This window comes from Excalfactoria chinensis, chromosome 10, assembly GCF_039878825.1.
Source record: "Excalfactoria chinensis isolate bCotChi1 chromosome 10, bCotChi1.hap2, whole genome shotgun sequence".
NCBI lineage: Eukaryota > Metazoa > Chordata > Aves > Galliformes > Phasianidae > Excalfactoria > Excalfactoria chinensis.
This window is the reverse complement of record NC_092834.1, coordinates 3,088,953-3,103,327: the sequence shown is the minus strand read 5'-3', so window position 1 is coordinate 3,103,327 and position 14,375 is coordinate 3,088,953. Positions and strand designations below refer to the sequence as shown.

Below are 14,375 nucleotides of genomic sequence, written 5' to 3'. Positions count from 1 at the left end.
ACAGTTCCAGAAACTGCTTTGCTGGAATCCTCAAAATGCAAGAATTGCCAGAGAGCCAACACCGGAGCTCCCTAAATAGTACCTTAAAGCCATGAATTTGCCCTAAGCAGTACAGATTTTCCCATATTAACTATCATTTTCCTCAGCCCTCAGGGTGGACTCCTAGGAGTTGTTCTTGTTCATCTCAAACTACAAAGAACAATATACAAAATCATTCAAATGGTCCAGTTTACTGAAAGTAAATCAAACTGAAGTAGGAGCATTTTTCACCATATGAGAAGCCTCTAGGTGGGTCGTACAACTGAGTTTGAGGAAAACACCAACTGTTTATTCTTCCCACCAGCTTTTAAGTCATTCACAGCTTAGTATTGCATTCACTTTTCCTAGACAGAAGGTTTCCAACAGATCTTTGGTTGTCATACATAAATCACTCCCTTTAAGAGGTTTTTTTCTTTCCTAAACTCCTCTGTCATTGTGATTTTTTTCTAATGTATAGATTTTAACGAGGCAAAACAAGATAGTCTAAGCAATATAAGGATCCCGTTAGTATCCAGTTTAGATAATCAGGTTTTATTTTATTAACAAATTATTTGTTCAAATTCCACAAAGGCTTGTAAATGAGTAACTGCAGTTAAAGTATAACTCTTTTATTTGAAGAAAATCCATTATTTTTTTCTACTCGTGTTCCCTAACAGTAGGAACATTCACCTTTTTGTGACAGTCTCGATTTCTGTCATTAAAAATGGATTAAGTGGTACTTTGTCCAAAATAATCTCAAGTGTTTGGCAATAAAAGTGAAACTTAATTTTTTCCACACTGAAGATCGTAATGGAATTTGCTTTGAGAACACACATTTTTGATTGGGGACCAGACACAAATGTGCTCAACTGTTTTTTGTTGTATAACCAAAAGTTCAAAAACACACACAAGAAAATTATTTATAAAATGTTATTACTACTATGGTATTTTTTCCACAGTATTGGAATAAAATGAGTTACAGTCACAAATACAGACTTCCACTTCCTAAAAAATCTTCTCTAACTTGACTTACTCCAATTCAAAACACGAACACAGAAGTACCTAAGATTATTAAAAGACCTTGAACACTTCAGTGACAAAATTCACCACGCAAGGCAGGTAGGAGCTGCAATGAGAAGACTAATCTGCTATATACAATGCTACAGGTTACCTTGTATAGCTATAAGAAATAAAAAGGGCATCATCTGATGCCAGTTAACATAGCATGGTATCTAACACTTGCCTTAATAACTCATCTGGTATGAGCTACAAACCTCAGCTTCAATGTAATAATTTCAACAAAAACCAATCCTACCTAGAGCCTCAATACTGCCAGTTAACAAGTACGCTGACTGTGAGAATGTGCTTAACCTCAAGCTCTTAGCTAGATTAGGGCAGCATATCCAGAACTGTGTGCTGTCTGGCTCCTCTCTTGGGTCAAGTTCCTACCTTTGACCACTCTGATGCTTCCCAGATTGAGAGGCAGTCTTGTCCTTCACAGCTTTGTACTGTTGCTGGTTTGTTGCCAAGGCAGTAGAGGTCTCTTGTGTTAACATAGGTGCCATTTTGCAGCTGATAAACACAAGTCACTTCCCGATGCTGGACACCTTTCTCACAAGTGGCAGAGCAGGGACTCCAAAGGCCAGTCACCCACCTGGGAAGGAGATACAGAGGGAATATTAAAAAAAAGAAAAAGAAAAAGGTAGGATAAAATATTATGCTTAACTTAAAACCAGAGAGAGAAGACATTGGCAACTCTTCCTAGGTTTGTGGGTTCTCCAGTGTTGCTGTACTGCTGTCAGACTGAGATCAAATACCTTCTGAACCTGAAGCATGTAGAGCAGAAAGGGGCTGTGTACAAGTGAAAATCTACTCTTGGCTCTATGCTAGACAGAAATACCAATACCATTCATAGCATAAGGACCTTAAAACTGGGGAATAATTGCCCATGGCCATTCTTAGCAAATCTGAATACTACTTAACTGCTCGGTTAACTGCAGGATTGGTCCACCAGAAAGGAATCTGCAACATTGATTCAAAGCTGCCATAACCTACAAGGATGTACCATAACACAAACTGGATGGGAGTAGGGATACTTACCTATAATAATCATTCTTCTGAGCTTTAGGATTCATTTACTTTTAAGCACATGTCAGTTGCCATTTGCTTTCCCTTTGATCAAATATGCTGGGAACAAATATGTGGACATTGTTTTGGTTTGTTTGTTTACTTTGTTTTCTCTTTAAAGGCTCACAATGCCGTGAGGTGTTTGGGCTCCTCCAGCGTAAGGGATGCACTGCTGCTTCAAGCAGACCTCTGCCGTAGCCATGCACCCTTCTAGCCCAGTGTAAGGCTGACTGAAAGGCTCCATAACAAGATGCTCTGGCAGCACCGCTGTAGTTAAAGCTGGCCTACGTGGCAGCAGATAACATGTCTGAGAAGAATCTGAATTAGGAGGTATGCAGAGAGGGACAATTATTTCCTAAAGACAATCCATCTTCATGCTTCCTGTAATCTGTCAATGAGGAACATGCTCTTTGTAATTACAGGCATTCCTGGATGAAGTGAATGATGGGAACAATAACTGTGTAGGTACTAGGCACCGGAAGGCTATCATCACCAGGTAATTGACCTTTTAGCCTGTTATTTAGGACTGGCATCTAGATTAGTATCCTAATACCATGAATCTTTTACTTGTCACCCAATCCTGGGTTGCCTGTTGTTATAAGGACCTAAATAAGACCACTCAAATACAGAAGCTTGCTTAGAAATATTGTTTGATTTTACTGATGATGATTTTACAGTAGTTCACGGAGACAACTTAGGAGTCACACTGCTGATGAATGCGCTCCATAACGCCTCAAAAATCTAACAACTCATTCTGACATTTGTGAGTGGGGAAAAATCAGTTCAGAACCATTTGCAGAAACATCCTCCTTTGGTGCAATTGGCACGAATTCATTTGCCAGCTGCTGTGACTGATGACCTGCTGTGACAGCACTGATGACAGTGAAGGCAGAAACCAATTGGTTTGAGCAGAACAGGATCAGGAAGGCTGGCCACCTGTCTTTTGTGGAACAGAGCCCCATTCAAATATTTCTTTGCAGTAAAGCAGTTGACACATCTGTGAAGTTCTGTTGGCTAAAACAGCTTGCAAGCCACCAAACGTATTTCTCTAGATAGTCATTCTGACGCATCACTGTGGCTGAGTGCTTGATACTTTGCTTATGGAATGGGAAGATGCCAGCTGGGTAATTGAATACTGAGACTGAAAGACTGACAAAAATAGACTTCAAGTGCAGAAATCGGTGCTCACAAAAATTAATAGCCAGGCTCCCTCTCTATCAGCTGGGTGAAGGAACCATTCAGCAAGGACACAAAGGGGGAAAAGTAACTTTGCTTTATGAGCTGAATGTGAGTCACAGGGCCAAGAAGGGTTTCTGTACAGGCTCCACCGAACTAATATTCACTTCAGCACCGTGCTCTCACTGTGATCTACAGCTACTGGCAAAAGAAAAAGGGACTGAAAGCAAAAGAGAAAGATAAAAATACATTCTTGGCAGAAGCTGTCTGTGTGCTTTCATTTAGGATGGGCAGCACACTGCATGCCAACTATTTTCAAGATGCCGTATGAAGTCAGGTTATGACTTTCCCTTCAGGAAGGAAAAATCCTTTTTCTATTTTTCTTTTGTTACTTTTGTGGAGGGGAGAAGTCACCTCATTTCTACCCTGCTCAGTGGTCTCTGCTTAGGGCTACTTCAGCACACAGACACACATGGGTCAGTGAGACAGAAAGAACGAGCATCATCAACATGAGAAGACTGCACAGAGCATCAGTCAAAACCTAGAGAATCAACAGAAAACTATGGCTGAGGTCACCTCTGATCTAGTCTGTGGTAAAGATGTGATCACCCCCAGCATTTTCATTAGAGTGGTACCCACGTGGCCAGCTTCAATTACACATTCAATACATCCATCCCTAATCCTAGCCTGCATTCACTGATGGGTACAAAGAAGATGGACTACACTATAAAGGACCTCTGAAATCTCACAGCCTACTCCATCCTAATGGTGAAACTATTATTTTAGTGCCTGGAAGGCAGTAAAGACAGCAGCACATCATTGTTACTACTGAATTATACTGCATTTTCCTCTCTACACCATTATTACACCTTTTGAACACCTCTAGATAAATGTAAGAATGAGACTTAACTTTGATTTTCAAACAAAGTTTAAGTATTTTTCTTATGACAACGTCAAAAATAATTCCAGTGTTCAAACACAGAACACCAAGTCAGCTCTGTGTTAGTAACCAAGCACTGAAGGTTGCACACTAAGCCATGTGTATCATGTAGACCATTTGGCTTTATCCACATTATTTTTTCTTTCTTTTTTGTAATCTTACATCTATGGAAGATTCAAGGGTCAGATGATCCCTGCTGGTGCTTAGATTTATGAAGAAAGTGATAAGCTCTTAAGTAGAGTTTTTTAACCCAGAGAGTGGCTGCTTTTCTAAGCTAAAAAAATGCACAGTAGGATCTGTTTTTCTCTAGTCTCAGATGTCAGGGATGGGCAGAACATGCAATCTGAGAGGGCTGTTTTAAATCTTTATCTTCTGAGTCTTCCTCAACCTCTGACCTCTCCGTATCTCTGTTGAGGAATTGGGAGTTCTTCTCATCTGCTTTTGCAACAACCATCTGGCAGGGCCCTGGCGCAAACCTGAAATATCTTTAAGAGGTTCAGTTCATCATTTGATCTTCGTAGAGTCTGGATTAGTCATTAACGCTGGATTATTTATTCTACCTACTTGCCTAAGACTCCCACATTTTCTATGAAAAAAAAAGGAGTTAACAACACTATGTACATGAACCCAAGGGAGATGAAATGTCTGCAAATGACTAGCTGCAGCTAAGGATTTGGGAAAACATGCAATCAAGAGGGTCGAGGCTGAAGGATGAGGTGGAGAAGTGCAATCAAAAGACACGTGGTCACTTGCCAGAGATTTGTAACCTCAGAACAAAAAGCAGTTGCATGTTCTACAATAAACACTGCAGCTTGTTAAATTTCACCTGGTTACTTCTGACTTCAGCCCTGCATAAGACTGGTGCCTGCAGGTTGGTTCTATTCCACTAACTGAACATCCGCCACACATTTGCACATGTGCTCACTCCCCCACAGGGATTGTGTTACTTCTGTTCCCTCCCAAATGCTACACTGAAATTCATTTCCTTGCTTTGGTAGCAATAGCTTGGATTTGACCAAAGATACGTTTGTAATAACACTGATACTTCTATTTTTAGTAAACCTGCTTTTTGATCGCTGCTATTAGTTCAGAGCCTACACTACCACTGCATTAAGTATCAGAGGACATTTGCTACTAAACAGCATGTGGCTGATTTGAAAAAGCACATGTAAGAGATACTAATCTAAAGCAGTGCAACTTGAGCACTTTAACACTTTGTTGTTCTCTTTTTGGTTCAGCACAAGTTGTTGAGTTACTGTGCAGGTGGGGATAACTCTATGTTTAATTAGAACTGGTTGTCTTTAGCTCCAGTCTGTGATGCAAAATGATGTTGAAGTTGCTGCTATTTTTCCAAGGCACCTGGATGAAACTGTGGCTCTACTGAAATCATGCAAAACTCCAACTAACATCACTGGGGCCAGCATTTCACATGGAATAACTGCAGAAAGCAGAACAGGAAAAGATTTCTGAGAATCAGTCACATGAACTTGATCATCAGATGTTTCTGCTTGCAGCTATCAAACTCAGTTCACGCTGGATGAAACCACTGTTTACAAGTAGACTCTTGACTACCATCAAATGCATCTCCTCTGCTATTGTACCTTCCTCTCTCCACACACTTCTGAAACTCTCCACTGCATCTCTGCTATCCTGGAGTCAAAACAATCAGGTGAATCTGGATTTCTGGGAGCAGGTTGTGGCACACCCAGTCACCAGTTGTTGCATCGGTTTTTTTTCTTTGGAAAAAAGCACAAGGAATCTAGTAGAATAATACAGCTGCTGATGTCGAAAGTAGGACTCCAAGACTAACATTCCTGTCTGATTGCCTTTATAAACAGTGCTCAGTAATTTTCCAGTACAGTAGTCACTCTGCTAGCAGACTTGCCAGCTTTCACTCACACAGATTTCTTTTTTTCTTTAGTGATTATCATTTTGACAGCTTTATTTCTTGAAATTTCCCATTAGAAAATTGATCAGAAGGCGCTGCTTTCTCATTTATGTGCACCTCTTTTTTAAATCAAACACTTTGATTCTCCCTGCTCTCTCCCTCAGACGGAGCAGATCACTGTTTCCAAACTGTCAGTGTGGCATTAATGTGATGACTTGTCCTTGTTTGCAGCTGCTTCACTGCACTAGGGCACAAAACATCAGCATGTTTAGAGACCTTCTGCAGTGATATCCCCCTGTTCCAATCCACTCTTGGTGTGCCTTCGATGGGGCAGCTGGCACCCAGCTCCATTCCCTGCCATTCAATGAAGGCTGTGCAGGATATAAGCAGCATGAAGAGCATTACCACAGGCTGCAGTAGGGGTGAATTTCACCCCTAATTAAATATTTTGCTAGATTATCCTGCTAATCCCTTTCTGTGGGTAAAGATTACGCTCAGCCTGAAGAGCTTCAAACCAAAGAGGCACAGATCATTTAACATTTTAAAACAACACAACATTCAAATGTAAGGTTGTTGAGTCAAACTGTATAACTGTGATGTAAGCCAGCCTGGGTGTTTACATCAAAGCTAAGAAACTTGTCTCATGACTCCACGTGAAAACTAATGCCAAACAAACCTCAGCTCCAGCCAGCCATCTTAAATTATTTGATGTAAATGCATTTACCAGTAGCCAACAAGCCCTCCTAATTTTATCCTCTGCTTATTCCCAAGACTTTTCTCTTACTTCTTTTCCAGAATTGCCTCAATGAGCTGAGTTGCCGGATTTCCTTGTTAGTATCTTTTTGTCTTTCAATAGCAAATTAACTCCTGACTGCCTGTTGCTTAATGAACTGCATACAACCCAGGATGCATGTGATTTTGTCTCCTTCTAGTGGATGGTGATAACCAGATGTACCCACAATACGACATCAGCTACTCACATCATCTACTCACAAGGGTACCCAGTTAGTACCATCTTTCTGTTCTACAGCATTTGGCTTTGTCTGTAACCCTGCTGGAGCCCAGGGCAGTGTCCCAAAGAGCAGCCAGCAGGGCGCAGCATCGCCTGCTTGCTCAGCCTGCAGCCACCGGGTCCTGCACCGTGTCCAGCACAGTCCTGGCAAATTCATTAGACTGATTTGAGAAATCCCAACTCCAATTTTGGGAAGTGCTTCAAAATGAGCTCTTACGTGGTACCTCCTTGGATCAGAGGGTGCTAACATTACTATTTATGCCAGATTTCCAGCAGGCTAAAATGATTTGAAACCATCCCCATAGCTATTCTTTTCTTTTTCTTTCTTTTTTTCTCATGTAACCAAAATCAAAACACACAAAAGGGAACACTGCCTCGCATAAGGCACAGATAAGGTTTTGAAATCCACTCCATTTGATCTTAAGGATGATAAAGATTTGTTCTGGTTCGAAAAGAATTTGAAAACACCGATGAAAGGACAGACTTGTTAAATACATAGCATCCACTCTAGCTCTGTCCCTTAACATACACTCCCAATACGTCCCTCCTCTTCAGTATAATTTCCATACAGCTTTGTGAGTAACTTGTTAGTTTTCTCAAGGAGTTTTCCACTAGAGAGCCCTCCCAAATTTTGTGGCTTGTTGTTTTTTGTTTTTTTGCAAGACTTTCACCCCACAAAATGAAATCAATACTTTCCTGCACCTCATTTATGTGTGATACACATAAATAAATAAATAACACAAATAAATGTGGTGCAAACTGATTGGAATCGAGGAGACTAGATTGAGCACAGCAGGCAGATGGACTGATCCTGACTACAGCCCAGGTCATTCTACTCCAAAAGAATTTCCCCTGTAACTGCTAGTGATCAGCATCATCCCTGGGCTGCTGACCTGACTGAGGTCCACTGGCAGGCACTGTCAGCCCTCACACACTAAGGCAAAGCATGCTCTGAGTGGTCACTAGCCTTCTGGGCAAGCATGCAAGGTGCTGAACCAGCTGAGGACTTGCCTGACTCTTGTAACTGGATTCATTTTATATGCAGCAGGAATCACTGTGGCGCATGAGCCTTTGGACAGCATAGTGTTGGATCCTTGCCTGCAGATGGAAAAGTGAAAGGGGACTAGAAGAAAGAAAGAATGAAAGAAAGAAGCGATCCGTATAACCACAGGCCTGACCTCAGCAGCGTGCCAGCTTTTAGAACAGATTTGGAGGGAAACAACAATCAAGGATATGGTGGTAAATGGAAAACAGGAAAAATACAACATAGGCTTCCTCCAGGCAGCCCAGGCTAAAGTAAGTGGGTGTATTTCTTTGATTAAAGTAACTGCTTTTCCAGACAGTGGAAACATGGTAGATTTAATTGATTTGGTTATCAGTAAAGAATTCCTTCTGCTGCACTGGAAATGCTTAAGCAAGTTGGAGAAACTAGCCACATGCTGGAAAACACGTATATCAGTGTGCATGGTAGGTGACAGTCAGCCACAGTGCAACGCTGTAAAGGAAGTATCAGGTATGAAGGGAACTCAGATCAATTACCAGTGGACTTCCTGAAAGCACTGCCTTACTTTTGATGACTTTGGCACAGAACTGCTGAAAAACTGGTGAAATACACTGCTGACAGTACAAAGCCTAGAAGCACTGTCAGTGTTGTGGAGAAATGGGATATCATAGAAGATAAACTGAACAAACTTGAGTACTGCAATAAAACAGGTTCTGGTCACCTATGTACTCACATGATGCAAGTAATTTAACTAATTTAAATTATGGCCTGAGTGCAGAACACGATCAGGGTGAAAAAGGGAAGTGAGAATCTATGGACAGTGTCTCATCCAAAAAGTTGTTAGAGAAAATAAATGGATTTAGCTCAGCAAAATGATAGAAGATAAACTGGTTTGCAGCATCACAAGGCATTAAGCATAAAGAGCAAGTGAAGGAGAGTACTACATAAGCAAATAAAGCAGAACTGATGCAAGAAAAAGGACAGTGAAGATTGGAAATAAATGATCTTGACCCACACAGACAGCAAGGTCACAGAGGAGTCTTCCAGCAAAATTATTTTATGGAAACTAGTGTATAACATGCCTCTAGCAGCACTAGAAAACTAACCCTTGGACTCGGAGATGCTTTTAAGTCCTGAACAGTGAAAATAAAGGCTCAGGTCTGCTATGGTTTTCTGCAGATGAAGGCAGGGATTTCTGGCTGTTCATGCTGCTGTTAAGCATCTGTGTAGGAACGGCACATATTCAGCAGGTCCTCAGAAGGACTCAGCCTCTATTTAAATCTGTTACAGCAAAGACAAGGAAAATTAACAGTGTTTGCATACAGACCACAGCAAGTCTAACAGTTGGGGAATTTCACATGTTTTTGGTTCTTTTTCTGCTTTAGAGGGGAGCATTTTCATATCCATAAACCCAACCATGCATGCTGAAGTGTGTGGCCACTGGCCGACCTATGTTTTCAGTAATAACAGCTGATGTGATCTGTGATTTCTGAGTCTTGTGCCAACATGAGTGCTGGGCTTGCCTATATATTTGGGTTGGTGTTCAGTGTGCTGGAAGCAACCCATACGCACCGCATGCAAGAATCCAGATTCCATCTGGTTACAGCAGGGTTTTGTAAAAAAATATCTAAAGAGCTAGGCAAAGGATTAGAATAAAGAGGTGCTAATAGGGTGCAGTTGGGACAGGAAAGGAAGCTGTAAAGAATTTAATGGAAAAAGAGGGTCAAGGAATATAAAAAATAAAATAAGAAGAAAAAGAGGCATTTTTTTAAAAGGTGAAAGAGTAACAATAATAAAGAATGAAAGATTCTTTTTTTTTTTTTTTTTTTTGCCAGTTTCAACAAAACTCTTCAGAAAATTCTGTTCTCTGAAATTTGATTTTAAAACACGTCAGTGTATCCAGCCCCTTTTTTCAGTCTGCTTTGTGTTTTTCAGATGCAATGTTGCAGTTGCAGAGCTCTGATCTCCTTGGCCTCACCAAACTACTGTCCCTTAAACCTACGTTATTTGGCTCTCCCAAGAGGTGGCTGAAGTTCAAAGGGATGTATAATTTGCAAAGCACTTTGAGATCATGCTGGAAGAAATACACTGTTATTAATATCATACACTTTTTTTTTTCTCTCCAGATCATTTTAAATATAACGTAGATTATTTTTTATTTTTATGACAATCTCAACATCAATAGCCCTCTCTGTCTCCTCTATTTGTATGACATGATCTCACTCCATTCCAAGGAGTTTGCAGACCACATTATAAACGAATTAAGAGAAGATGCAAAGAGTGTGGGATAATGAATTAAAGTCATACAACATACTCAAAAATGAAACAGAGACCAAGAGTCCAATGACTGTGTCCTGGGTTCTGGCCATTACACCTTTCCCTAGAGACAAATTCTGTGTAAGATGATTCCCTTACATTTTGAGTAAAAGCACAAACGTATAGAAAAATGCACAAAACAGAGCAGACCTACAGCTGAAAGGAAAGCATTATTCTTTCTTCTGCTCAGGTAAAGGGCTTAGGTCTGAGTGGAAATGGGAAAGGGCCTTATTGTAACAAGACGCTACAGCGATTTTACTTGAAACCTGAAAACAAATTCAGGGTTTATTAAGAAAAAAAAAATAGAAGAAAAAAAAAAAGCATTGACATGGTGAAAGAGAATGGTTTATTTAAGATGTTCTTGGTCAGAGAATATGCTAAGCATGCATTTCTAATATCTGGGTGGGCAAACGCAAATGGAAATTTAAATTCTACAGAGGCACAGAGAATGTGCTTCTTGAAAACGTTTCCAGTCAAAAGCGTGTTATGTGTGAAAGTGTGGGCTACACAGAGGGAGCGAAGGAGTGTGGTCTGTCAGATCATCAGCAAGCATTTTGTGGCCATTTTGGGTACTAAGGACATTTGGTATTGACTGTCATTGCTCAGACAACAGAACGTCGCTGCGCTGGAGCTAATTATTCCTGAGGAGAGCTGGGCTAAACTATGGCTGTAAGTTGCCTGATAGCTCTGTACAGAAGATACCTTGGAACAATATTAAGGGCTGGACCTGAATCTGCAAAAGAACACAATCCGGATACAGTAACTGATTTGGTCCTTTCTCAGCAGGTTGGAGATTGCACTGAGAAAGAGCACTGTGGGTCTTAAGGTTCTAAAGGACGTGATGGACAAGATCTCTCTATGTGGTGGCAAAAGCTTTTAGCTTCTTCCCAAGCTTTTTTACACCTCTAACACCTGGAGACCCTTCATACGACCTCAATGATTCACTCCAGACTCTTCCCAATGTATTTTTAAGAAGCCTAAAAGAAATCCTTTGTTCCAAGACAGAAACTCAAGCAGATGCTCCTTGTTTCAACCTTTCAGAGAAAATGACATGATAGAAATCCCAGCACCTCTGAATTTAGGAAACTTCCTCACAAAAATGACAGTTGTTTCCCTCAAGCTACTGGGAGTTTGGCTCTCCTTATATCCTAGAAGCACACACAGTATCTCATTATACCTTTCAGTACCACTGAAAGCATTTTGGCCACAATATTGCGCAGCTGTAATAGGTGCAGAAACAAAATGAAACCTGAAACAACTCAGTCTTATTGATGGATCACCTAACACTAGATTTTCCTGCTTCAGGGCACTTTAATCAGAATGCAGGTCCAATTAGAGGGAAATGTGTTGCTTTTCACTTCCCCTATTGTTCCTCCCAGCAGGATGAACTTTGTAGGTACATTCCCCCGGCTTCTCCGGTTATACAAGATGCAACAGATAACAAATTCCTTTTAACAGGCCCTTGTAGATATTCATGAACTTTATTCTAAGTTCACTTTGTGTTCTAACTGCTATCCAAAGTGGATGGTCCACTTTAGTCCACAACACTAAGCATTGCTTGTGAGCAAGAGTGAATTTTTTTGCTAGCAAATAAATAGAACAAATTAATTTGTGGTCCTGTGTTTTGTCATTCTGGGCAGAAACTTCACCGTTTACACAATGCAGAAAAAATTAACATGGCTAAAAATGCTTGTCAAATAAAAAAACAGTGCACTTTTATTATTTTTAGAACTTCCTACTATTAGACTTTAATTACTACTACTGATGCAGAAAACCATCCATTGCAAGGAAAGCACAGAAAACACGTTCCATTTTAATTCCTTGACTTCAGCAAAATTCAGATTTGCTTTCCAAACTATGCAGGTGTTGGTACACAAATTTAACACCAAGAAGCTTCTTGCCTGGAGACTCCCAGTCTGAACTACTCTGCTAATACAGATCAGACATGCAAGACAGCAGGCAAGCTATAGTAGCTTAAAGGTTGCAGGTTGCTCAGAAGTTTTTTTTGTAGCACTGTGAGCCAATTAATCAGACTCTACTCTGTGCTGGTTTAAAACAAAACAAAAGTTAAATATAAAGTCACTGCTATCTCGTCTGGCTTTATACTGCTGCTGCACTATCTCCCAGGAGACATCCAAAAGGAAAAGAAAAGAAAGTCATCCTCAAACAATGCACACAGGCAGTTGCATGGAATCTGGACTTACTGGCCATGCATTAAATGGACTCTGAGGTAATAAAAACCTGATCTGTTCAACAAAAGGAAATGAACATTACAGCTGGTTGCTGTGACTAACAATGTGTCCCAGCGCTTTTAGGCATTTTCACCATGTTCACCAGATGGAGACTTTGGAAATGGGTGATTTGTGAAGAAAAAGGATATTACCTTTTATTATTTTTAACTCCTTACCGTGACTGGCAGGGGTGTGTGTTACATTTCCTGACCTGGGGCTCAGGGCGATTCACTCGTTGGCAGTCACTGTCATTCACCACTGTCATGGTCTTGTTAATAATCCGAGTACAGGACACAATTGTTTTCCGTTCACCTACAAGTCAAATAAAACACTACTTTGAAAAACATGGAAGACAGTGACTAAGAACAAAACCATGCCAACTCATTAACGAGATTTACCTACTATCTTTACAACATGCAATCTATACAGACATACAAACCCTGTAAGCTGTCTTACCTTCCAGTTCTGTCTTACCTTTGTATGATACTTTCATTTCCCCAAGAAAACATACAAGTCTCTTATAAAACTGAATAGAGACTAGACTTGATCTTTCTAGTGTTTAATGGGAAAACAATACTGAAAACAACTTGTTTTTATTTCTGGTTCATCCTTCACATATTACAGCGTACTGTAACCACCTGGGGCAGATGCTCCAGCTATGAAAACTGGAGTAGCACAATCATCTGCCCCTCACAATGACAGGACAGTTGTACCTTGCTGCTCCTTGCACACAAAAAATTAGGTTGAAAAGGAGGAAACAGACTTCAAGATTGATAACCTGGGCTTGTTTGTATTTCACAAAGAGGTAAAATTAACTCACCAAAATAAATTATTTCTGATCTTCCTGTCTTTCCAGGTAATGATGCCTGAAAAGTCCTGCTACTAAGAGACGCCTTATGAGTAGTCAGCTTTTCTCACATAGACTATTTCTCATGCATCAGCACTTTCCTTGAGATAGCACAAGTATGACACTGGATCAGCTCTCCACTGTGTGACAGCAAGAAAGCTCTGTCACGGGGCAGCATGACAGCAACCAGATATGACAAAGAAAATGTCATCCCTACACTATGTGACTACACCTGACTGCATTTTGGTTTCTCAACTTCCCTCCTTGTAACTCTGAGTTCACAACAAATTGAGTTTGTTCATGATTCATGATTTCAGGGCAGTGAACTTGCAAATGTGAAGATGAGCACTCTCTTCCTGTGTGATAAAGTACAATAAATAACTCAGTCTACTTGTAAAGAAAAACTGGCCAGAGTGCAGGGAAAAAAAATCTATTTTCCTGTGGGAAAACACTACTTCTTCCAGTACTGAAAATTCAATGGACAGTGACTGACAAAACCAGTCTCTGGCCTCACAGGCATCAAGTTCCCCCGGGGCTTCAGTAAAACTCTTTCACGGATCATCTGAAAAGCATGATTTGCAATGTGCAAATGTATGCCCAGAAAGTCTACTGCAAATTAAGAGGATCTAACACAGTCTCCAGGCATTGTCACAGCAGCACTGTCCCTGTCTCATCCCTGGGGAAGGAAGTGTCTTTAAGTGAACATGCCTGAACACCTGTGAAAACTCTACTCCAAGAATGTGACAGAGATTTGAGATATGAGGCTGCACACAGCGCCTTAAGCCATCCACAGAGCACTAACCCAGGTGCAGTTCCA

General features: G+C 40.6%; 1 protein-coding gene across 2 annotated transcripts in view; it reads right to left on the bottom strand.

The window, feature by feature from the left end:
* The window catches only part of ADAMTS17 (ADAM metallopeptidase with thrombospondin type 1 motif 17), a 150,611-nt gene that overhangs the window by 22,596 nt on the left and 113,640 nt on the right, over positions 1 to 14,375 (bottom strand). For both annotated transcript variants that reach the window (XM_072345770.1, XM_072345771.1), the window contains 2 exons: positions 12,888 to 13,023; positions 1,468 to 1,672 (listed from right to left, as the gene is read on the bottom strand). In XM_072345770.1, coding sequence (XP_072201871.1) covers positions 1,468 to 1,672; positions 12,888 to 13,023 — 341 coding nt within the window. The remainder of the gene's footprint in view (positions 1 to 1,467; positions 1,673 to 12,887; positions 13,024 to 14,375) is intronic.